The sequence below is a fragment of the Halichondria panicea genome, chromosome 1 (assembly GCF_963675165.1).
Source record: "Halichondria panicea chromosome 1, odHalPani1.1, whole genome shotgun sequence".
In the NCBI taxonomy this organism is placed as follows: Eukaryota; Metazoa; Porifera; class Demospongiae; order Suberitida; family Halichondriidae; genus Halichondria; species Halichondria panicea.
Window position 1 is genome coordinate 13,959,614 of NC_087377.1, and position 23,752 is coordinate 13,983,365.

At 39.8% G+C, this 23,752-nt stretch overlaps 3 protein-coding genes and 2 long non-coding RNA genes across 6 annotated transcripts; 3 read left to right on the forward strand and 2 right to left on the reverse strand.

Annotated features, from left to right (window-relative positions):
- The first annotated feature begins 1,805 nt into the window (after nt 1-1,805).
- On the forward strand, nt 1,806-5,093 carry LOC135351036 (uncharacterized). The gene is made up of 11 exons (XM_064549938.1): nt 1,806-1,951; nt 2,833-2,878; nt 2,975-3,429; nt 3,476-3,689; nt 3,739-4,023; nt 4,067-4,186; nt 4,238-4,268; nt 4,337-4,367; nt 4,449-4,529; nt 4,614-4,685; nt 4,954-5,093. Exons 1-11 carry the CDS (start codon nt 1,907-1,909, stop codon nt 4,963-4,965), a joined length of 1,392 nt encoding a protein of 463 aa, XP_064406008.1. The 5' UTR covers nt 1,806-1,906; the 3' UTR covers nt 4,966-5,093.
- Nucleotides 5,094-5,865: 772 nt separating this feature from the next.
- On the forward strand, nt 5,866-9,333 carry LOC135351244 (uncharacterized). Of its 2 annotated transcripts, none has more exons than XM_064550211.1 (14): nt 5,866-5,943; nt 6,006-6,460; nt 6,513-6,708; nt 6,776-7,021; nt 7,074-7,172; nt 7,237-7,359; nt 7,424-7,558; nt 7,633-7,657; nt 8,209-8,281; nt 8,333-8,395; nt 8,476-8,568; nt 8,651-8,815; nt 8,870-8,962; nt 9,021-9,333. In XM_064550211.1, the coding sequence occupies exons 1-14, from the start codon at nt 5,895-5,897 to the stop codon at nt 9,201-9,203; spliced, it is 1,998 nt and encodes a 665-aa protein (XP_064406281.1). In that variant the 5' UTR covers nt 5,866-5,894; the 3' UTR covers nt 9,204-9,333. The 2 variants fall into 2 exon arrangements, with proteins under 2 accessions (XP_064406281.1, XP_064406290.1); XM_064550220.1 differs by having other exon boundaries at nt 9,005-9,164.
- Nucleotides 9,334-12,894: 3,561 nt separating this feature from the next.
- On the reverse strand, nt 12,895-15,488 carry LOC135351275 (uncharacterized). The gene is made up of 8 exons (XM_064550249.1): nt 15,436-15,488; nt 14,882-15,375; nt 14,582-14,819; nt 14,255-14,524; nt 14,121-14,200; nt 13,834-14,065; nt 13,487-13,783; nt 12,895-13,426 (listed from the first exon to the last, which is right to left on the reverse strand). Exons 1-8 carry the CDS (start codon nt 15,470-15,472, stop codon nt 13,092-13,094), a joined length of 1,983 nt encoding a protein of 660 aa, XP_064406319.1. The 5' UTR covers nt 15,473-15,488; the 3' UTR covers nt 12,895-13,091.
- Nucleotides 15,489-18,294: 2,806 nt separating this feature from the next.
- LOC135339648 (uncharacterized) lies at nt 18,295-19,327 on the reverse strand. Its single transcript, XR_010396030.1, has 3 exons — nt 19,035-19,327; nt 18,721-18,796; nt 18,295-18,669 (listed from the first exon to the last, which is right to left on the reverse strand). It is a non-coding gene; the product is annotated as an uncharacterized LOC135339648 (long non-coding RNA).
- Nucleotides 19,328-19,775: 448 nt separating this feature from the next.
- On the forward strand, nt 19,776-20,262 carry LOC135338889 (uncharacterized). Its single transcript, XR_010395808.1, has 3 exons — nt 19,776-20,045; nt 20,098-20,166; nt 20,224-20,262. It is a non-coding gene; the product is annotated as an uncharacterized LOC135338889 (long non-coding RNA).
- Nucleotides 20,263-23,752: the final 3,490 nt, after the last annotated feature.

The following is a 23,752-nucleotide window of genomic DNA, read 5'->3' on the forward strand; positions in this document are numbered from 1 at the left end:
AGTAACTACGGAACTCTGATGCTTATACACTGAACTTGCATATTCTCTTTGTTAGGTGGGTGTGGTGTGGGGGCTGGCATTTTTGCTTTGAGCTCCATGCAGTGCTTCCAAAATTGTCATAATTCTTTGAAAACACAGCTTACATCATTTGAAATAGCTATAGAAACTTTCATTTCCAAGTTCGTAAATTAGAAATAAATTATTACATACCGTATAGCGCGAAATTTTCGAGGCACTTATATTTCGTGGATTAGCCTCTAAAAGCATTTTGTTGCACAATGTTCGCGGAATGACTGCTTACCGGAAGCCACGCCTTTAAATTAAAATCTTTGCACGTTATAGCAGGTAATTCTAATTAAAGAACAATTTTCGTAGACTTTATTTTCGTGTAGGATTGCTAACCCACGAAATCCGCGAAAAATTAAGCCCCTCGAAAGTTTCGCGCTATACGGTCGGTATAACTGCTTAACGATTGAGTTTGAAGTGTTGGATCATGGTTGGATTATTATACTAACACAATATTTGATAATTAGCATTATTGTGTACGAGTTAATATACAGTTGTAATGGTGCTATAATTATATGCACCACACAATATTGATCTATAGATGTCACTGGCCTTTAACTTTTTATCTGCCATTGACTAATATTGGGTCAAACACGGTGCCCTGCACTACATACACCAGAAAATAATGTCACAGAGAGAGCACACTGTCAACAACTATAATCGACCCATGTATAGTAAGCATAATTATTTGGGGCGTTCCCCCTCCCTCGCCCAAGTATACGTATATGCATGGAACAAAAGCCCCCTTAACCGGGGTTCACGGGCCCCTCGCCTTAATTGATTCGGTCCTTTTAAGCAGCTCGAGACGTCATTTGGTGGGTAGCCGAGGCCAGGGTGTATGCTACTGTACACGTTGGTATACGAACCTCATCATGTTCTGCTGTATAAATGTCATCCTGCAGTTCCAGGAGTACTTTGAGGCCACCGAAAACACCAAGAATCCCCTGCACAGCAGCACATTCCGGCCATTATGTGGGAAAAGGGGATAGGTTTCACGGGGGCATTTGATGTGGCTGGATTGGGTTACCAATGGGAAAAAGTGAATATCTGCACATGAATTAATCGGGCGAGGTAGCAGATATTGAAATTTTTGCCAGAATCATTCGGCAGATAAAATTAATGGTTAACCCATCCTAACAATACAACACCCTCCTTGGTGTGATGACCATGAATCTTTTTGGGACTATAAAAGTGTAGCAAAAGTAATACCGTATAGCGCGAAATTTTCGAGGCACTTATATTTCGTGGATTGGCCTCTAAAAGCCATTTCGTTGCACAATGTTCGCGGAATGACTGCTATAACCGGAAGCCACGCCTTAAATCTTTGCACGTTATAGCAGGTAATTTAACAATTTTCGTGGACTTATTTTCATGTAGAATTCTAACCCACGAAATCCGCGAAAATTAAGCCCCTCGAAAATTTCGCGCTATACGGTAACTGGATGGATAATAATTATACACTTTCGAGATTTAATGTGCATGCAGGCATGCAAATCAAACAAGTAATTATTATCGTTTACAACATTTTACTCTTGACAGTAGCTATAGGTTTGTAGCACATTATACATTAATAGTCATGAACTCATGAATTCAATAGTCAATTGCAAACGCAACATTTCCCTCAACCAGATGTTATAGACTACAATCTGCTAGCTAGCTATGAATATTCATGAATGCATGGAAGTACATATAGTAGATATGATCTAGTCATGCATCCTCCTACCCACCCATGAATACATAATCATAATTATAGAGTCACAATACTATCATTATGACACACCCATCTAGTAGATCTCTCTACTGCATATAGTGCCTCTGTACTGTGTCACTGGCTCAAAAGATGGTCAAGTGCCCTATGTCCCACCAATGTCCCACTAAAAGGATTGTAAGTATCATACATGCATGCATGCATGTATATGCTGACTCCATGGCTGTTGTCATGCACTTCTCCTGCTATAATTACAGAGTATTCTACTTTACAAACTTATACTCCAACTATTATAGATGAAACTGAGCGATCATCACGTACAGACCTAATATTAATGTGTACCATAATTATAAGTAACTGTTCTAGGTTGATGTATATACTTTAATGGAGCTATAATAATATAGATAATTATATATACTGGGTAGTGAAAGTGGATTCTTATATAGCTAGCTGCGTCTACCTGCCATCGATCACATGCACGTATACAGTCATAATTATGTAAATACTTATATTGAAAGTAAATGTACTATAATATACCAGTGGTGGATCCAGGGGAGTTTCAGTGGTTTCAAATGAACCCCCTTAAGAGATCTAATCAGCAACTTACTAGTCACTGCTATAGCCTGCTGATGTGTGGTTTTAACGCAGATGCGTGACTATTGTGGCAAATATCAATAAAAAACACACATTTTGCCACAATCTCAAGCACTCTGCGTCAAAACCACACAGCACTTGTGACAGTGCTACATATTAAAACGCTGAGTTAGCAAAGAAACAGGATTTACACACACTCAAGTTCTTGCCACTGTGCGTGGATGTAAACACATTTTTTAAACTCCCTTTCTTATTTTAGATATGCCACACATTTTTGAAACCCCCTTTCTTATTTTAGATATGCCACTGTATTATACTATAATTATGAAGCCATGCAGGGACTTATCCCAGGGTTTTCTACACTTACACGTAGGTATAGCTATACACGCACGTATACACGCTTTTATTTTATTGTTGCGGTTTTTGGTTAAAGTATAATATACATTCTTCTTGTATCCTGATAGCTGGCCTCGCTCATTGTGGTCACCTTCTGGTTGCAGTTATCTCAAGGTACGTTACATACTCGAGCAGTACTACTAATATTGCATTCGCTTTACTGTAGTGGTTTGTCAGCAATTAATTTCACTGATTTCCAAATGATTACAGGAGCCAGTGTCAACCTAACTGTTGAGGGAGGTGTTGATCTAGTGGATGAGATTTGCCCTGGAATTGTAACACTGTTCTGTGAGGGGGTGGACATTAATCAACTGCGCTGGAGATACAATGGAGATACTAACATTTTCATGTACTCTTCTGATAGTTCCCCATCCCAAAGTCAGCCTTCACAAACATTTTTATCAGTCGAATTGGTTGCAATATCACAGAACACGGTGGATCCAGATCGAGCGAATTTCACTTCAATTCTCACTGCAGATTTGTCTCGACTCCAATCTGATAATGTAATGAATATTGAATGTGGTGATGCGGCTATATTTCAAATCGAATCAGTTAATGTGCAAATTATTGATCGAAGTAGACCCAGGGATCCAAGATTCTCTATGGTGACAACCGAATATCAATCTAAGAGATTAAACAGTGTTCAAGTACAATGGAGAAAATCTGTAAGTTGATTTTGATGCCGTATTTGCAATTATTAATTTCTTGCAGGAAAACTTTTGCCCTGATTACGGTTTAACCTTTGTTTATCGTGTTAACCTTACGGCTGAAAGGTCAATTTCAATAAACCATGATAACTGTTCAAACAATTTTTGCAAAGCAACTTTTGTGGAGATGGACGGAGAAATTGGAACAATAAAACTTTCCGTTTTGGCAGCAAATGAGTTGGGATCTAGTGCACTCATTTGTTACCCCTATACTATTGGTAAGTTTACTAACAACTGTAATTCTGATGGCTCATCTGTATTCTACAGATTCTTCGGCACAACAATACTTCACACCTCAGGTGTCCTTTACCAATGATCAGTTCGAGGTTGAGTGCATATCTACAGTTCTAAGCGCTAGTGGGCAGTCCTGCAGTGTACGTTATACAACTAACCCACTATTTACTGGATTGTCGGATGAGATTACATCAATGCTTGACACACCATTTAGCATACCAGGACTTAGTGCTGATACTATATACTACTTTAAGTTCTCTCTGCTGGTCAATAGCAGCCTCCAAATCGTGGACCGTATCAGCTTTATTGCTCAAACAAGTATGTAAATTACGATAGTGTTGTTGTTATTACATTATTGTAGGCACTGGGCTACCAGGCTGGGGAATCGCCCTCATTGCAATTGTAGTGATTTTTTTTGGCATTTCTACTGTCATAATCTTTTCAATATGTGTCCTCCATGCCGTCAGAAAAAAACGTAAAGGTGAGTATATACTTGTTTAAATCAGTTCCTGCAGTTTGTTAATTTACACAGGAAACATACACTCTACGGATAATAATAATGGGTATGTAGCCAACTATACGGTATAGATCGTATAATTATATTCATGATATCATTCTCTCTTAACTGCAGATGCAAGGATAGTCAGCAGGATGAATCTGAAGTTAGTATAATTATAGTGCACTGACTATTTGCAGATAAAAGTGTCTTTCTATATACTAGCTGGTATATCTTAATTTCTCAGAAATGTACAGATGTACTCTTCAATGATGACCCTGCTCGTCGTTCATGTAATACCGAAGAAGTTGACCTTGAACCTGATCAGGTATAATGAATTTAGTCATGCAGTAACTTGAATTGTACACCATTGTTTCCAATGAAAGACGTTCATTATACCTTTAATTTTCAGCTTGTAACACGTTGTATTACGAGAAATCACAACCTAGCAAACGATATGACTATAAAAGAAGCAAGGGAAGAGGTATGGTTATAATTATTTTCTTACATATATACTTGCTCTGCGTGATCATAATCAGTGGATAATTCAGTATTTACCATCATGCAGAATTGCACAATTCTTGCCTGAACAAATTGAATATACCTGCCGTAGTTAATTCATGGCTTGACTTCGTGCATATAAATGTTGCTAGCAGCTATAGTGTCTTATAATTATAATAGGCCAGATTGTAATTATATCGGTCATTGACAATGTTCACTTTCACTGTCAAAATAATGTTGCCCCTATACAGACGGAATTTTAAAGAGAAAAGGACAATTAAGACTTATTCGTGTTTTCTGTACAATTATTTTTGTAGAGACACTAGCGAATGTGCCGTGTAAATAATATTTAAATTGTAGACCTTCTAATAATAATTATATCCATTATATAGCAGCCATTAAACTGTAAATGATTTAGGGCAGGGGGGGTGCACTGGATTATAATTATAGATAATTACGTATAGATTACATATTTCCAGGTAAATAATAATATACTTCGAGTCATGCACATCTAAAATTTGATGATACCTGCATGGTAATGCAATGTGAAATGTTGCTAGGATTGTCTGGGGGAAACGCCAAAAAGGGTAGAAACAAGAAATCCGGCGAGAGAATAACTCCAATCCGTTACAACATCATTCACACGTGCCCCAGACGAACCAGTTTGAGAGAAGAGATCCCAGATTTACTTTGACCTTTGATTGCATTCTTCGAAACTACAATAATTATACGGAAAATTAGCCTTCTGTAGCTAGGGTAACGATAGCTGCTATAATCCAAGCAAAGGCAAGAAACCAGGACAAGATGATTAATGTTTTCGTAGCCCTGTTGACCTTGGCTTTCCTCCTCTGGTTAAAGCCTATTGGTGGCTTTCACAATGAGCATATTATACATCCATAGCACAAATTATAAGACTATAGTATTGTAACACACCCATTAATTATGCACGCATAGACTTTGAATCCTTTTTAGCAACAATCATGCATGCATGCATGGTTGATCGTTTCCAAGCATAATTATAATTATACCCTGCATGCGAATGTAAAACTTTACTTCGTTTATGACATAGAGGCAAAAAAACAGTAACAACAATTTGAACACAAATTTCCTGTCTTTTGCTGGGCTATATATATTTGCAGTTTTGATCAATATTTTGGAGATTTATTATGTTCTATTTTAGACTAGTTAAATAATGTTTGCTACTTTTATATATATATTATCCATTGCCCTTTATATTAAAGGTAAGCTAGTCTTATTAAGAGTATTTTGCAGATTATAGCTCTAGCTATACTATTTTTTGTAGCAGCAGAAGTTTACCTCACTGTCAAAACTGAAGCAAACACGGTTTGCTCGGATAGTTCCAGTGTGATGCTCGTTTGTGAAGGAGTGGATCTCGAAGTATTACGGTGGAGTTACAGTAGTCCCAACTCTACTAAAGATATGGATTTGAAGTCGTTCCTTGCAGATGATTCTCCAGAACATTATAGCATTGATAACAATCCTGCTTTCTTGACTGTTCAATTGATCGCTGTTTCTCGTTACCCTGATTCAAATGATTCCGCAAATTTTTCCTCTATTCTCACCTTTGATCTGTTGGAGCTAGATAATCAAGGCATTACTAGCATAACATGTGGTTATGTTAGTACCTTTGAAGAAAAACAGGTAACTGATATAATAATGGATCTTGTCAACACGAAGATCACTGCCAATTACCATATTGGGGCTCTGACTAGCATAGACGTACAACTGAGGAATTTAGTGAGTTTTTAAACCCATGCCTTATTATTAGCACTATGGTATTTTCTTTTAGCTGACGTGCTCTTCAATTATCATGTACACACTAATAATCAGTGGACTAGAAGAGGTCAAAACTATGAGGAATTGTGTCGGTCCATTCTGTGAAGCCAGATTTTCCTCCATAAGAATCTCTACGAAAGAATACACTGAGTTAACTTTGCTTACTACTATCACTGGAAATAAAATAATATCCCGCACATTTCCAATAGGTATATAATTATATAGGATCCCTAGTTAACACATGCATGGTATTCCATTCTACTACTACTATTATAGGTCTCAGAAGTGACAACTACATTTTTACTCAAGTTAATTCAACTAACTGTGTCTACTCGGTTGGTTGTACAGTCATACAAGAAGATTCTACATGCTCTATACAACATACAGTCCCTAGTGAGCAGCCTATAAATGGCATGGAAATGCTAAAAATTCCACATTCAATTCCTGGTACTGTTCATAAATTTAAGTTTTCAGCGATGGAAAATAGAAATTTCCATATCAGAGACAATACCTCATTTACAGGTTAGGTTTGATTCATGCACTAATCAATAATGTTGTATCCGTTCTTATGCAGATGAAATTCTTTTTGGTTTAAGGTCAACTGCTATTCTTAGCACAACTTCACTGTACCTTATCTTTATGGTCATTCACTTCTTACTACTACTTATAGGAGGTAAGTTATATACCGTCAACTCAAAATAATGACCAATTCTTCTCTGATAATAATGGAAATACAGCTTTTTGTAAGGTGAAGGTGTTGGTCTATAGAAAGAAATCTCTTGTTGTTTCTATGGTGATTCTACTCGTACTGCTTGTCATTTGCATTTCTTCATTATTTGCCTTTGGGATCATTTCGTATGGTAAACAGATCAGATAATTTATTCTTTTCATAGTAAAGTTATTCTTACAAACTTCTTTATTTAGGTACACAATGCAGTCAGGTTAGGATGACACTTCACGACAGTATGCTTGATACAATGTTGGTCATTTCATGTTTGGGAATAACAATTTTGATTACTATTTGGAGCTTTATCGGATACGGAGTGTATAAAAATCGCAGTAAGTTTCACTTTTATTATAGCCTTGGAAAATGTTTATTATCCCGAACATACACACCTTGTATTACCCTTCAGAATTCACATTGCGATCAGATATTAGGTAAGTCCTGAGATATGCATTCTGCTAGCCTCCTTCACACATGCCTCTAATGAAGAAATGCGGCCTGAGATCGAGGCTAGCATTCTGCATGCATGCATTCTTTAATAATGCAACTTTTGTACATACCTATACCGTAATACTACAGTGGAACCTCTGTTAATAACCATCTCCGAATAAAGGCTGCTATATAACGGCCAGGGCACCCAGGTCCCAAATGAACAGGTTGTGTATAAAACAACCCCTCAACAAAGGCCACCTCTGTATAAAGGCCAAAACATTGTTCCCCAAAGGTGACCGTTATAGAGGGGTAAGGTTCCACTGTATAATGTTTTTGCAAGCTAGTGAGTGCATGGTATAATGGCTTTGCAAAATAAGATTGAAAAGACCTATACCATGCAGTACTTGTATGGCATCATGATCCTTTGCCTGATCGCAAAGTTAAATCACCAAGTGTCAAAATTAATTTTCTACTGATTTGGCTCAATTTGCAAATGTTTTCACTTGCCTTAATGTGGTAGTTAATTTTGCCATCTAATTCTATGTTTTTATAGGAACACTGAGCCCAACCATGATCTTAAGGACGCCTATTGCGAAACACAACACAAGAATGTGCATCTCCGTCAGGTTAAATTTCATATTTATCATTGATATACAAGCCTGCATGTGATTTTACAGACGGCAGCCAACTCTTCAAGTGAAGTTCCTGGGGTGAATATGAGATCTAGAGATGGTCAAAAGGTATAATAATTATCATTGAAACAAACTACAGTACTATACTTTTAGTGACTCCATATCATTTCTATCCCTTTGCATTGTAGAAAAGTCAGTATAATATGCTGGAGCGCCCATTGACAACTAGATTTTCACATAGTTGCGATGTACGGAATGATTGTTATTCGACCGTTAATGAGGTAATTTTATTGTTACGCTTGCATGCATTTGTGCTGGTAATGACATTATTGCTACCTTAATTCATGCTGTATAATTTTATAGGGAACATTGATAGAGCTGAAGTTAAGAGATGCTCCCTACAAACACGAATCAAGATCTGTGCCAAACCTGACAGATCCCAGTTACACTCATATTGCAAAGAGAAATTCACAGTCAATTTCAACTGTACCTGATGTTGTTTTCAGAAGTAAAAGTGAAAACACGAGGGTAAATATAGGCTTTGTGCTGTTGTACCATTGGGTTTTGTGTTCTTTTATATAGGATAATTATGATGTTCTTAGTCAGCAGAGCATTAACTTTCAAGATGCAACAAATGGCAGCAGGTTTCACTCCTGTTATGAAGACATCAGTGAGGTATATAGTAATAAAACTACGTTGCATCATCGCGCAGTATAGCTAACAATTTTTACAGGCATCCATTGAGCCTCTTGGAGCTGGACTCTACCTACATCTGTACCATGGTGAGAAGTCAAAGCCAGTGCCCAGTATGGACGATCCTACCTACTCACATGGGCATATCGAACCTGAAGTAGAAGAGCCGCAAGTGAAACCTAAAAGGTTTTCCTTGAAGAAGACTGGACAATGCATGAACTAAACAGCAGCTTACAGTATAGCTAGTGTGTGTTGGTACTAACATTTTACTTGCTTATAATTATTGAGTGTGACTATAGCTAGCTGAGACCAGTTTCTGGAGTGATGTATGTGGTGAATATACCCTTATGATGAACCCCACCCTCTCCAGGAAGGCCAAGTTTAAATTATAGTATTGGAACATTTATATGTACGAACATATAAACTTGCTCATTGAGCCTAGAGTTCATGAAGGTTGAAACAGCATTTTCATCGTTCTGAAGTATAGCATGTATATATATAGCTAGTCATTATTAGGCTTAATGACTCTATACAGGGCCATATCATCGGCAAACATAATTATGTTGTCCTGTGAAATAACTTCTGTTACTTGGTTGATATAAGAGATGAATAGTAGGGGCCCGGGGCCTAAGACCGAGCCCTGAGGAACTCCAGAAAGGACTCGTAGACTAGTGTATTCCAACAATTGCTCTCTGCCCAGTAGATAACTTTTTATCCACTTTACAATGTACTCATTGACGTGCAGATACTGAAGGTGCTTCCGGCGAAAGAGCAACATGTGGGACAGAGTCAAAAGCTTTTTTGACATCGAAAAATAATTTATGTCGACAGCCCAGGGACAGAGATCAGTAGTGAGAATTGTTGAAGCATTAATCCGCCACTGTTTTTGTGTGCATTGACCTGTGTTAGCTGGAAATTAAGTGAAAATGCCTTAATTAAAGATATCATGATCAAATCGAAATGTACATGCACTGATCGGCACCGTTCATCACAAAAAGAAAGACTTTGGTAACATTGCAGATTAGTTTAACAGTAGGACAGTATGGACCAGGAATTGTGTCTTTTTCATCATCTGTAATTGCACTTACAGACATTCCTATATAATTTTGTTGTCGATGTATTCCTTTACTTGAGTACATGACTCCATAAAATAAACCCCATTTACTAACCTTGAGAAGCATACAAGGCTTACCTCGATCTGGACAACAACCTGAGAGACGCTTGCCCTGAATGCTTATACTTGACTCAGCTGGACAACCCGCAGATCGCTTTTGGCGTGCAACAGAGGACACCTGCAAACCTGAACGCCTCTGTTTCTGCAACCCTTGAGCTGGAGTCCCACCTGAGTCCCAGGGCCGCGATCACTGGAGCAGAGCTGGAGGAGGAAGCAACCATGGGTCAAGTTGGAGCTATATGAGTCCTAATAATTATGTCTGACCCAAAATTGATTACTCTGGTAGAAAAGCTTATTGACTGAGTGAAAAAACTGGAAGCAAATATAGCCGGATGCAGGGTTCTGGAACCACATAAGATTCCCATGTTTGGTGGGAGAGAACAGCAAAGAGATGTCCCTAATCGTGAAATTGTCAGTTGGAACTGTGGAAAGACAGGCCATGTGTCTATAGAGTATGTAGTGCCCCCCCAAAAGACAGCTCAGGAAATTTTCTACCCCCTGTGTGATGGCTCGCACGCAGGAGAGTAGATGTACTGAAAATACTACTCACATGCATAAATGTGAGTTGTACATTTACAAAACACTCAATTGATAAACTATATAAACACCTACAGGCGGGTTTTGTGTCGGAGGCGAGGTGAAGGAAAAAGCACTATATATTCTTTCTTATCGACACAGGTACAACAGTCACCCTGATTCACGGGACGCCTGAGATGACATGCAATACGGACAATTGGAGCCATGGGCTGAAGTACGACAGGTAGGAGTCGATGGGAGCCCGTTGACAGTGCATGGGCACGGGCACAGTTATCCAACAAGAGTTGTTTTGGTAAGTCTACTAACACAGAAACCATTTTTGGGTCTCAATTTTTGCAAGAATGTATAAGGTAAGCATCGATTTTGAGAAGGCATCTGTCAACAACCCCATGCACGCAATTCCTTTGGAAAACCACAAGCAATAGGAAAGCCATGCGAAATTAATGACGAGAACTGCAGTTACACTATTATACATCTCGAGCCACTCTTGTTAATTGATGTAAGCCAAGAGTAGGGCTTGGCAAATTATGCTAGCATAATTTTTGGAATAATAGGGAGACTTCTAGCAACAAGTATAATCAAGAATAATAGGGAGACTTCTAGCAACAAGTATAATCAAGAATAATAGGGAGACTTCTAGCAACTAGAATAATTGAGAATAATAGGGCACTAAATTAGCATTATTTGACCCTCAGAGTCTGATAGACCTAATTTCACATCTTATAATTATAATGTATAGCTAGATAGACATCTATTACTGTGCTGTAAGCACTAGCCACTATAGGCAGGCATGGAGGAGTATTTTATCTTTCGGCACTAGAGGATTATATTTCACTTTGAATTCTGTAATGCTACCTCAGGTATAGCCTTGGTCCTAGGCCGATTTTTTTTTTAATAGAACGAAGTTGAAAAATACTAGCTAGAGACAACGAGGCTGGGAACCGTCAGGTGTATAGTGCTATCAATACAACTACAAATAAATTGATGTCTTTACACTGGAATATAATGGGTACATCAAACTGGAATAATATAGGCTGACTTTTTGAGAAAGAAATTAAAAAGCATAAGTTGCCAAGCCCTATAACCAAGAGCAGCTTCAGGACCCCATTATATTGGACCTGTATTACGGGCTAAACAAGAAATCAACTATTAAGTCACTGAGCAAATCGACAATACTTTTTTTTTAGATATGGATGCAACAATATCTAAAAGAGACCTTGGATTGTTCACCTAGTCATTCCAACTAGCATCAAACGAGCTCAAAGAAGCACACGCAGGTGTACAAAGTAGACATCTGGGGAGAATATGTTCTCAAGAGTACGTGATCGTTTCTACTAGCCTGGCTATCCCAACAATATTTGCAAATGGTGCAAGACGTGTCCGGATTGTGCAACTACAGAAACTAAATCACAATCCAACCTCCAGGACAGACTCTACGAAGAGAAAGCACATGGAAACCGTATATGCCCAGGACGATCTTGTCTGGGTACAGTCCAAGGTAATTCCTCAGGGTGTCAGCAGAAAACTCCATGGACCATGCAAGACCGTACAGTATCCTCCGAAACAGCTTTCTGACTCAGTTCTCATCGATTGCAGAACCCATGCACGTTTACCTCGTCAATGTCCGATCATTCACTTTGATCGACTTAAACGATGTCCCCCAACCATTTGACTTGAACATGTCTGTAAAAGTAGATCGACCAGCCAATCCTCCCAGCAATACACCTGCCGGCACTCACTTATACAGTTGCTTGAGGACGATATGATGCTACAGCCTATAGCCGATAGCTCATCACCGACGTTACCCTCACCGATCACGACAGCTCCCTGATCGATTCATGGGATATATATACCACATGAGAATTGTTTATATAATTTGGGACAAATTTTCTGTTTCGGAGGGGAACAATATATACAATTGTCACATGCCTGCATGTGAGCATACAGTATTAATTCACTATTATTCACTAGTGCAGACTTCTCGGCTTAACTCTCAAAGCAATTAAATGCAGTTTATTATTAGCGCAGACATAATTTAGTGTTAAACAATCGCAGATCTGTAGTACCTGTTTATAATAGTGTATATATACTCATAATACTGTAACGTAATTTGTATTGTATTCTGACTGGCCACAGTAAATACTGTGTCAATCTCTAGGATTGTATAATAATTCAGTTTTGTCTCGTTGTGTGAGATAAGTTGTATATACAATGCTGAACTATGCATGGTGTTAAATGTAGCTGTTTGTGGAAACAATCAGAGGGCTATAGCACAGATAATTTGGGACTAAATAATGTTGTGTAAACTGGATCCACACAGTCAATATAATTTGATTATAATAGCATCGAAAGTTAGTGAGAGTTATAAGTTGATTGTTTACTGTTACTACACTAATTAAATTAGGAGCGAGTATTGTAGTACACAGCCTCTTGAGTATAGCGTGCATATGCTTCATTTCTATTCACTTCGATTTGTTTGAAACGTAACTCGTCAATCTCTTCATACACAGGGCTCGGACTCCTCTCTGAATTATTGATCACCATGGAGATACCAGTATCGTTGCTGATTGTCTTGTTTCCACTTATCTTCTGTCGTTTAAGTACCACAGCAATAACCACAATTATGGCTGTCAACAAAAGACAGACCAAGCTTGTTAACCCAATTGAAATACCAATAATTATTTCTTTACTAAAGACAATTCCATTCATAGTTGTAGTAACAAATTCGTCCATTCCTAAAAATATATAAAAATAGTTATAAGCAATTCACCATAATTGTACCTATATATGTATACCTTGTGAGCATATATGACGGGTGTTGTACACGAATTCTTCTTGCAACTGCAGTGTGTCACTAACGTTCCATTTCAGAAGGAAATAGTGTGATGTGGTGGTCTCTTGCAATGTTAAAACATTATTAGAAATGAGGTCCTGAGTTGACTGAATTTGCTGGTACAATGGATCTCCTCCATAGTAGTTGCTTACACAGTGTGTATCATTTCGTACTCTTATTGAGCTAAAGCAGTTAATTTGCAAAGCTGCACAGTTTAGAAACTTAATACTGGGTCGATAGTACAGTGCACTGAATTGATCTATGAGTGTGTACAATTTCAATGATTATACATAATAATTATGGACTTACGAATAGGACTGATGAATTCATGTGTACTTGTGCCTCCACTGTTAGTTGCTGTTAGGAAAATCCTGAGACTGGTAGTTAAGAATTCTGTAGCAATAACAATCTTTGCAGTGCATATTGCTGACATGCACTCATTTGATTGGATTTCAGCTGTCAATAGTATTTCCATCTCATTGTATCTGATACTCAGATCATATTGTATTGGGCTGTAACCACACACAGAGGCAACGTTAACCTGCATTGTGTTATTAGTTATAAATGCTAAGTTACACTGGTTATAAAACTCTCACCCAATCAACTTGAATTACTTTCAACTCTCCTCTGTTTGAGTACAAGACAACAACACTCAAAATCTCGGGATAACTAGGTTCTGTAGAGTTAGGTTGACACAAATTAAATTGCATGCATGCATGCATGGGCTTACCAATAGTGAAATTTCTCCTATTACTAACTTGATCAACTTCTGAATCATTGATTTCTACCCAGGCTTCGTAAAAATTAATATTTGTTGATGTTAAGGTGTATTGCTCATCAAGACTAGCATTTATCCGAAGTAAAATTTCGTATAAACTGTTTAGATAAACAACGGAACAAAAGGCGATTGTTGATGCGCTCAGTGGTGATGTACAAAATCCTCTCAATTTGCAACCATCGTATGTATGTGTAATAGAGAAGTAGTAGTCACTGTTACGAGCTATATATACAGTGTGCATGCGTGATGACCAATTTACATATGAAATTTTAAACTCACCTATATATTTCACTGTTTTGTACGAATCTATGATTTGTGAATCACCTGATGGATGTGTATTTGTGAGCACGAGCGTTAAGTTGTGTTCACGATCCTCAATATTACGTGCAATGTTTTCAAAGATTCCTATGCAAAACAGACTCCCACATGTGCTGTAATTGACTTGAATGGATTGAGATCCTGTTAAGCCAACTATATATACTATTGATTCTAGCATGTGTTCAGGACAAGCAGGTTGCTGTGGGGCACGAATAATGCTGATGAGTGATATCTACATGCATGTATACAACTTTGAATTACCAGTTTGATCCATGATATTTGCAAGCTGTTTAGTAGACCAGAATGGTAGCAAGCACTGATCGAAGATACTTTAGGATTGTCAGGAGTTGTTTCTTGGGTAATTATAGGGTCCACTTGTATAGTCTCAAAGGTGATAACATCTCCGCATGAGATGTCAATAATCCCTTGTGTCTGCAGTTGCTCCACATCTACTGTTAGGACTGAAGAAAAATGTGTCTGCCCTCGAGCTAAAAACTGAGAAGAAACATTTGTGAGCTGCACAGACAGAAATGCAGGGTAGGATGATAACTGGATAGGTGTAGAAGATATATCTGAATCAGATACAAAACTACAAATAAAATTATTCCCGTTGTATATCCATCGAAGCTGGACAAGGTTCACTCCTTCACAGAACAGTCTGACAGTTCCAGGACAGTGTTCACCAACCAGACTCACTCCTCCTTCAACAGTCAGAGAGACTGATGAATTCTGTAATGCCAAAATGTTGCAGCCACCTGGAGGGTTTCCATAATCATGAGATCACTCATGCCATGAGCTAAGTCTAGACAGCTTACATTCAATAATGAAAAGAAAAAGGTACAGATTTTTCATTTTTTAAATCTAGACATAATATAGATCTACAAGCTAGAAACATCGTATACCGTATAGCGCGAAATTTTCGAGGGGCTTAATTTTCGTGGATTTCGTGGGTTAGCAATCCTACACGAAAATTAAGTCCACGAAAATCGTTCTTTACCTGCTATAACGTGCAAGATCTAAAGGCGTGGCTTCCGGTAAGCAGTCATTCCGCGAACATTGTGCAACGAAATGGCTTTTAGAGGCCAATCCACGAAATATAAGTGCCTCGAAAATTTCGCGCTATACGGTATATAGCTTAGATGGGCGTGGCCCGCCCATCTATATATAGCTAGCCTCGATTCCACGGTATACCTTGTATGCGCATGCGCGAAATAATGACAACAATTTCATCATACAAATTGTAAAAAACCGGACAAAGTTACAAAAAGGAATAATACGTATGACAATGTGACCACTGATCATTGGCAGCTCAGTTTCAGAGACACTAATCAAAGTAGACAGTAGAATAATTATGCTGCAGCAGTGTTGCTTCTTCTAGCTCTGTTTATCAAAGAGACAGTTCAAGAAAGCCTCCCAGACAGCTAGAGCTGCCAGCTAGGAAGAGTGGTGGACTCTTTAATACATCAGTAGATCTTGAGTGAATAACTTCCTGAGTGTCGAGTTAAAGCTTATTAAAAGCTTTCAGGAGTAATCATTAGCTTCTTTATCTTCAGCAATGACTTCTTGTCGAACATAAAGGCAAGATTTAGTAACAGAACACTTGCCTGGTCTATATTACCACAGCCTCATCAGGACACAAACGGCACCCCATACATCAGGGGACCCACAGGAACACATCATGCCTTTCCTATAACATCTGTAGCCTTACAGTGTAGGGTATCGTTAAGTAGAGCTTGGCTTGATACAATAAAGGGCGTAAGAACTCAGTCATCTTTGCACAATACTTCTATGTAACGGACTGTAAAATCAGAATACAAATAGTATACGGTTTATTTTACTGACAGTATCCACAAATACACGGATTACCCCCTTTTTGGGGTAATGTACACGCATGCGCATACAAGGTATACCAGGCCGCCTTTTTCAAGCGGCCTGGAATCTAGGCTAATATATAGCCATGATTCAAGGCCGATTAAAATTAGTCTGGCCCCAGACCACTCCCATGCACGTGATCTGACTTCCTACTAGTCTGCTGGGTCTGCCCAGCTCTCCAGAGTACCAGGGAAATGCTACTATCAAGGGCCCCCCGCCCCATGCTGTCTGCCTACACCTCCTCTCCAAACCTGCTAATAAGCTACTTTCTCGGCACATCCTGGCTTGATGACCTCCCAACCCAAAAATTCGCAGTGAATTACATATACACGGGCTCAGAAAAGCCCCTGTGCAGACCTGATTATGCAATAATGACATAACCACCATGTTGCCAAACAAGAATACTCTCCTATCAGTGGAGGCAAGAAATACAAAGAAGAAGATCTGACATGTGCGGGAGGAATCTGGCCTCGAGACTAGATTAAAATACGGCCTGGTACCTATTGCAAGGGTGATAGTGCGCATGCGTATAGCGTGCCGTGTGTTTTAATAACAATGTCTGCATGTACATAGGCGTGTCCTGGTGTGAATATACCGAGATAGCATGCACATACAATGATCACAGTGATCATGTCTGCACATGCATGCAACCATTAGTCTCTGCGTGTGCAGTGATCATGTTTGCACATGCATGCTGTGATAATTATCTACCCCTCCATTAGCTAAGCTATACTCTGCATCTGAGACCGAGTTGCATGCATGGCAGACAAAGGATTATAGACAAGCACAAGGCCTAGAGGAATTAAATCTACTATGACTTGAGGGATAGGTTGAAGACCTTAATAGTCTCCTATCATCAGAGTCTCATCTCAAGCAAAGTCAAAGGCCATGCACTGTTACTTGGTACACGTAGATATTCAAAAGCTTCTGGTAAGTGCAATTAATGCAGCAAGACAATAATTATGAGCACTATAAATCAAATAGAACCCTTAGAAAAGGGTTGAGGGAAGTTAGTTATTTGTGTACACAATAACACAGATATATACAGATGACAGTCGCCCACTAGAATCGTGGACAGATGGAACGGAATAACATCACTATTATGCATTGCTGAAACTTGGCAGTTGAATTGTCAGTTTGGTCATATACTACAAAGAGAAAAACACTACATGGTAGTAGGAATTAGGGTATACGTGTACATGCTATGCACAGATTACAATCAAAAAATGCAACTTCGAGTATAAAGTTGAGCGGTAACTCAAGTGTACGATTCGCGACAAGAAAATGTTTGATGGAAACTGACAGTGTGTAACAACGTGTACCCTCTATTTTGTTTCACTGCCGACAGAAGAATGCCACACTGGTCGTCCTATACAGGGGTAAGAGAATAGATAAAATGGTATAGCTGCAGAAATAGTGAGTATATAAAGAATCACAAAAGTTCAAAGAACGACATTTCAGACATTATAATATTATGTAATGAAAAATCTATGACTGTAGAGAATGCCTTCCATGACCCCAATGACAGAGTTTTAATACTTTCCTATCGACAATGACCTATAAAGATTAATATTTACATGCATGGCTTCAATTTATCCATACAGGCTTGAAGCTATAGTGTAGTGTATACATTTGTACACTACTTGTACACCAGGGGCGGATCCAGGATTTAAGGAAGGGGGTTCTTATAGTACTTCTTGGCGCGCAGCGCCGAATTTTTGGCCACGCCCCTTTAAAAGTACCACGCCCACTAATTAACCCTCATGTTCTCCCTCTAGCCTCGATCCCAGGCCGAGTTTTCGCTTTTATAGCGGTTAGGCGAACAACTGGGCCTGGTACTAGTTGTCTGCGCATGCGTCAAAATTTTAATTGTATTTGTGGTCGGCAAAAATATTTGAAATGAAAATGCACAGAGTGAGTACACAAAAGATGCACATAGGGAGCTGCTTCACAAAGGCCAGTTGCCAGTTGTGCTGCAGCACAATTACAGTGACCCAGGGCAACTTCAGGATGATTGAATGCCTTCAAATTACGTTTCAAAAAGATTTAGCAGGCTGCTGGACTTCTCTGATTCTAGCCAACTCGTGACTCAATTAAATTTTGCTTGAGAAAACGTAGATTCTCTTGATGCCTCTGAGATACCCAGTAACGCTCGAACGAGCAGGTCATACTCAGTCCTGTGAGTATAGGACAATATTAAAAGAAACCAAAGACGGTTAAACCCTTACCTCAAACTGTCCAGTCTCGTCCGTTAGTATAGCCAAGAGGAGCACCGTTGGGATAGCTGGATAGTAGCCATTGCTCCTGCACAGAGAAGTTGACATTCTAAATACGTGTAGATCTATATACATATTAAATTTCTCGTATTAAACAGGTTATAGTGCCATTGTCAACAAGCTGATGATGGCAGCACCAAGTTCTCTAGCTCACACCCTTCACTTGATCCACCATATTAATAATTAAACTATATATAGTCTACCTAGATCTTGCCAAACATGAACAAGACTTGATAGCATGCATAGGGCACACAAAAATATCTGACCTTAATAAGCTTGACAAAGCTTTATACCTCTTCCCTTGTTGTTCAGTCTTCAGAATAATGTGTTTTCTAAGCTTCAGAGAAGACAGAAGCTTCAGCTAAGAGCCATTCCAATCGATTCCAATAATGATAAAACGGGAACTGACTTCGTACACGATAGTACACGAATATAAATGTCACAAAAGTGAACGAGAATACACTAATAGCCAGAAATGGGCTAATTGGTTGACGCAACTAGTACCGGGCCCAGTTGTTCACCTAACCGTTATAAAAGAGAAAACTCGACCTGGGATCGAGGCTAGTTCTCCCTCATGATTTATAAACAGGAGATGGTTGTGACTGGAGGAGAGAATAGTAGTGGTCTCCAGTGGAAAGACAGACGGTGGTGGCTGGTGAAGAGGAGACTTGTAGAACTTGACCATCAATAGATCTATATTAACGATTATAGCAATTATACATGTAAGTATGCAGTGTCATTCAAGAATCAATATTGCAGTGTCACACTCTCCCTTACCTGAAACTTTCCTCTTCTTACACCAGGAGTCAAGGATTCATGGCTAGATATAATTGGGGCGAGCGTAGCGAGCCCTATCTTAGTGACCTCGGTAGACAATTTCTCTGTATGTATGTATGTGTAATGGTACGTACGGTACGGCCTGATAGCCGGTTTTTACACATGCACGCGGTCCTTACCAATTTCGTGTATTCGTGTATTTTGCACAACTTGGAGGCATAAGAAAAAGTTGCGAATCCTGACAACGAACGCAAACAAGAAAGACTTCGAATAAGGAGGGATCGAAACAGACAAGCAAGAGCCCAAGAAACACCTGAAGAGAAAGAAGTCAGGCTAGCCAAACGCAGAGAAAAGCACAGGGCACTCAAGATTCAAGGTAACCATTGCACTGGATGCCAATAGAGCATCCCAGCAACTGAGACGGGACACAGAGACTCCTGAGGCCAGGCAGGCACGCCTACAGCAAATGGCTGCTTCCACCCAAACCAGCAGAGCTTCAGGTAAGTACAGGCCGCGTACAGGTGATATAAGTCAGTGTAATTTTCATTACAGATACTCCTGAGGCCAGACAGGCACGCCTACAGCAAATGGCTGCTTTAACTCAAACCAGCAGAGCCTCGGGTAAGTGCCACTGACAAGTGGCGTTCATGATGATAAGCCAGTGTTTTTTTTCTACAGAGACTCCTGAGGCCAGACAGGCACGCTTGGAACAAGATAATATTCACAACACATAGATGTGAACCACCTGTACTGCTAACACGCTCGCCCCATGACACCTTGTGTCACCCTAGTAATATTATCGCTTGACCACGGTGCAAATTATATCTCTCATGCGGATGGTGCTGAATCCTTCAGTTTTTAAAGTAGATGGAAACGAGGTACCCTCGAAGTACCATCCGTGTTTCCCCGCGGTTTTAATCGAGGCTTACTTCCAACGTGGGGTCTAAACATGAATAATTCATGAGAATTGTTTTTGCTGTCTGTAAAAAGTCCATGACGAGCAGTTCTGCTGCTAAACATCAACTTCATCAAATACTTGTGGCCATTTGGGACACAGTGTACTACTTAGTGACACAACCTTAGCTATATCAGCTAAACTAACACAAGCATGAAGAATCGCTCTGTGTTAGACTAGCTACTTCACGACAATCAAGATTGTATTTTCTTCGTTTCCAAATGATACTCACCATCAGGGGGCATTGGTCAGTGTACATTTTAGCCAAACATTTTTCTTTCAATATTGAGGGAGTAATTTTGAAAGAAAAACATAGTTTGATTCGGTAACCATGCAAATTGAATATTGAATATTTGTCTTGAATTCATTATAATATTTTATATTTTGTTTTAGTTTATTATGCTGTTATAAAATATTAGCATTGAATAGGCAGAAACCTTTTTCAAATTTCATTCACTGCATGCATGCATAGATTGAAGAGTTAGAGGGATAGGAAACGGTTGGTATCTCGAGTAACATCCGCGCTACGCTGCGGTTTAATCGAGGCCATCACAACAATATCTATTTCTACACTCAGTGCATAATAAACTACAAGTAACTGTGCTTAGTCCGTGCAACTCACTTATATTTCAAGGTCTATACCTATTGTAGTAGTCATAACCAGCACGCTTACACGTTATACAGTAGACTCTCGCTATTCCGGCTCTCTGAAGTACGGCCACCTCGATATACCGGCCATTTGGTTTGGCACGGAATGCTACCTCTATGTTTACTCATGGTTTACTGCACAAAACTCACCCTGAAGTACGGCCATTCGCTATTCCGTTTACCGGCCAGTGCTGGCTGTCCCAAATAACGTTTTCAATGTAATTTTATGTGTATTACGGCCGGATATGATGTTTTGGGTGTGGTTTAGTAAATAAAATTGGATTACACTTAAATAGAGAGCAGAATGATTCATTATCCTCAAGACAAGAACTGAAATCAGTGATTAGATTCGAGGTAAGGTCGTTTTTAAGCCGCGGCTAATTATCTGAAGTACGGCCACCTCGCTATTCCGGCCAAGCTGCATGGTCCCAAGGGTGGCCGGATTAACGAGAGTCTACTGTATGTTCCAATACTTCTAAAACAGCCTTGGGAACATATAACTTTATTGGAAAGTATCTTTTTACTGGGTGTGGTCAGTCTTAGCAAGTATTACACGTGGCTCATGGACTAGGCGTGTTATAAATTGCTGAAAGAGATGATGTCTCAAGGAAACACAGCTTTGGCCGGCAAAAATGTGCTTAATAGCCTCGTAATGCGGATAATTTTCGAGGCTCCACTGTGTAAAATCATCACGTGCACCACTTCGTTTCCTATCCCTCTACAGACCTTTGTAGAGTTCTTGCAACCCTCTGTATTGTATTGTTAGGTCTAGTTTTAGTAATAGGAGCTCAGGGGCGTAGCCAGGATTTGAGAGAGGGGGGTGCTGGATGAATGGATTTCTGAATTACCAGTGCGCTCCGGCGATGCAAAATGTGCCCCAACGGGGGGTGGGGGTCTGGGGGCACTCCCCCCAGAAAATTTTTGTTGTTACATGCTCTGAGATTGATTCTAAAGCAATCTGGCTAAAGAAATGAGGGTACTGCTGCTTTGAGGGTACTGGTGGTTAAGCCACATCTTCATCTGAATATGTCCTATAAAATGCATTGTTTTGAGTTGTGACAATTAAATCATGCAGCTGCTAACCACGTTCTGCTTGTGAATTAGCAGGACAGGGTGGCAAGCCACTTGCAGTTTTGCAGTGCTGCATGCTCTGTGAACTGGGCTCAACTGAAAGAGTGACATGATGATGATGGTGATAGCTGCTGAACAGTCTGCAACTCTGTGGGATCCGGGACCTTGGTCTGCTCAGCCCACGTGGCTTTGCGCATGTACCCTCATTTCTTTTCAAACTAGCGTCAAACTACCGTCCGATCTCATTTCTATCGTTACTATCAAAGGTGCTGGAACGCATTGTTCATAATGAGGTAGTGGAGTATCTTACTTCCAACAACCTTCTTTCAACACTTCAATTTGGCTTCAGGCGGGGCAGTTTTACCCAGGAGGCAATCCTCCATGCTACTCATGGCTGGCACCGCTCATTGGACAATGGCTCTAGTGTAGCTGCTGTTTTCTTTGACCTGAGCAAAGCCTTCGACAGAGTCCCTCACCAAGGCCTCCTGAAAACTCTCTGGTCAGCAGGCATCTCGGGCAGCCTACATAAGTGGTTTACTAGCTACCTCACAAACAGGAAGCAGAAGGTAGTCCTAGATGGTCACTCTTCGTCGACCGCCAATGACACTTCTGGAGTACCACAGGGGTCCAACTTAGGCCCCCTTCTGTTCAGCCTATACATTGATCCCCTAACAAGAATTCCTCTTTCTCCGGGCTCTCAGCTGTTATTGTATGCGGATGACATACTCCTGTACAGCCCCATTAGAAATGAATTTGACGTCTTGGATCTTCAAGAAGATATTGATGCCATCGCCAACTGGGTCAACACTGCGGATCTCACTCTCAATCAGTCAAAAACCAAACTGCTACTCCTCTCTAGAAAGAGACAGCCCCCGTCCATCATACTCTCTACAAACTCAGGTCAAATTACACAAGTGGACTCCTTGTCCTACCTTGGAGTTACCATCACAAAAGACCTAAAATGGAATAGCCACATCTCCAACACCTGCGCTAAGGCAAAATCTAAACTTGGCTTGTTATACAGGCACTTCAACCAAGCAGATCAGTCCACACTTTCCTCCCTGTACAAATCACTGGTGCTCCCACTCCTTGATTACTGCAGCAGTGTGTGGGACCCCTCTTCTTCTTGTGCCATCAATCAGTTGGAGTCGGTTCAGAAGTTTGGAGCGCGACTCTGTACCAAACGCTGGTCAGATCAATACTTACCTCTGCTAGCTAGTTTATCTTGGCCCTCTCTGAGCACAAGACGGTCTCAACAGAAAGTAACTCTGTGCCGCAGGATCATCAGGGGGGAATCAATTCTCCACTCGTCAAGGTTCACACTCTCAATCCGAAACCTAACCCTCGGCATTACCATCATGACCAACCTCTACTTATCCCCTTTGCCAAAACACTGTCATATCAATCATCATTCTTCGTAAATGTGGTTCCACTCTGGAATTCCCTACCAAGCAGTGCTGTCTCTGCAAGTAGTTTAATTAGTTTTAAGGCTCATGTGCGGAATTGTTTCAATTAATTACTTACTTATAACTA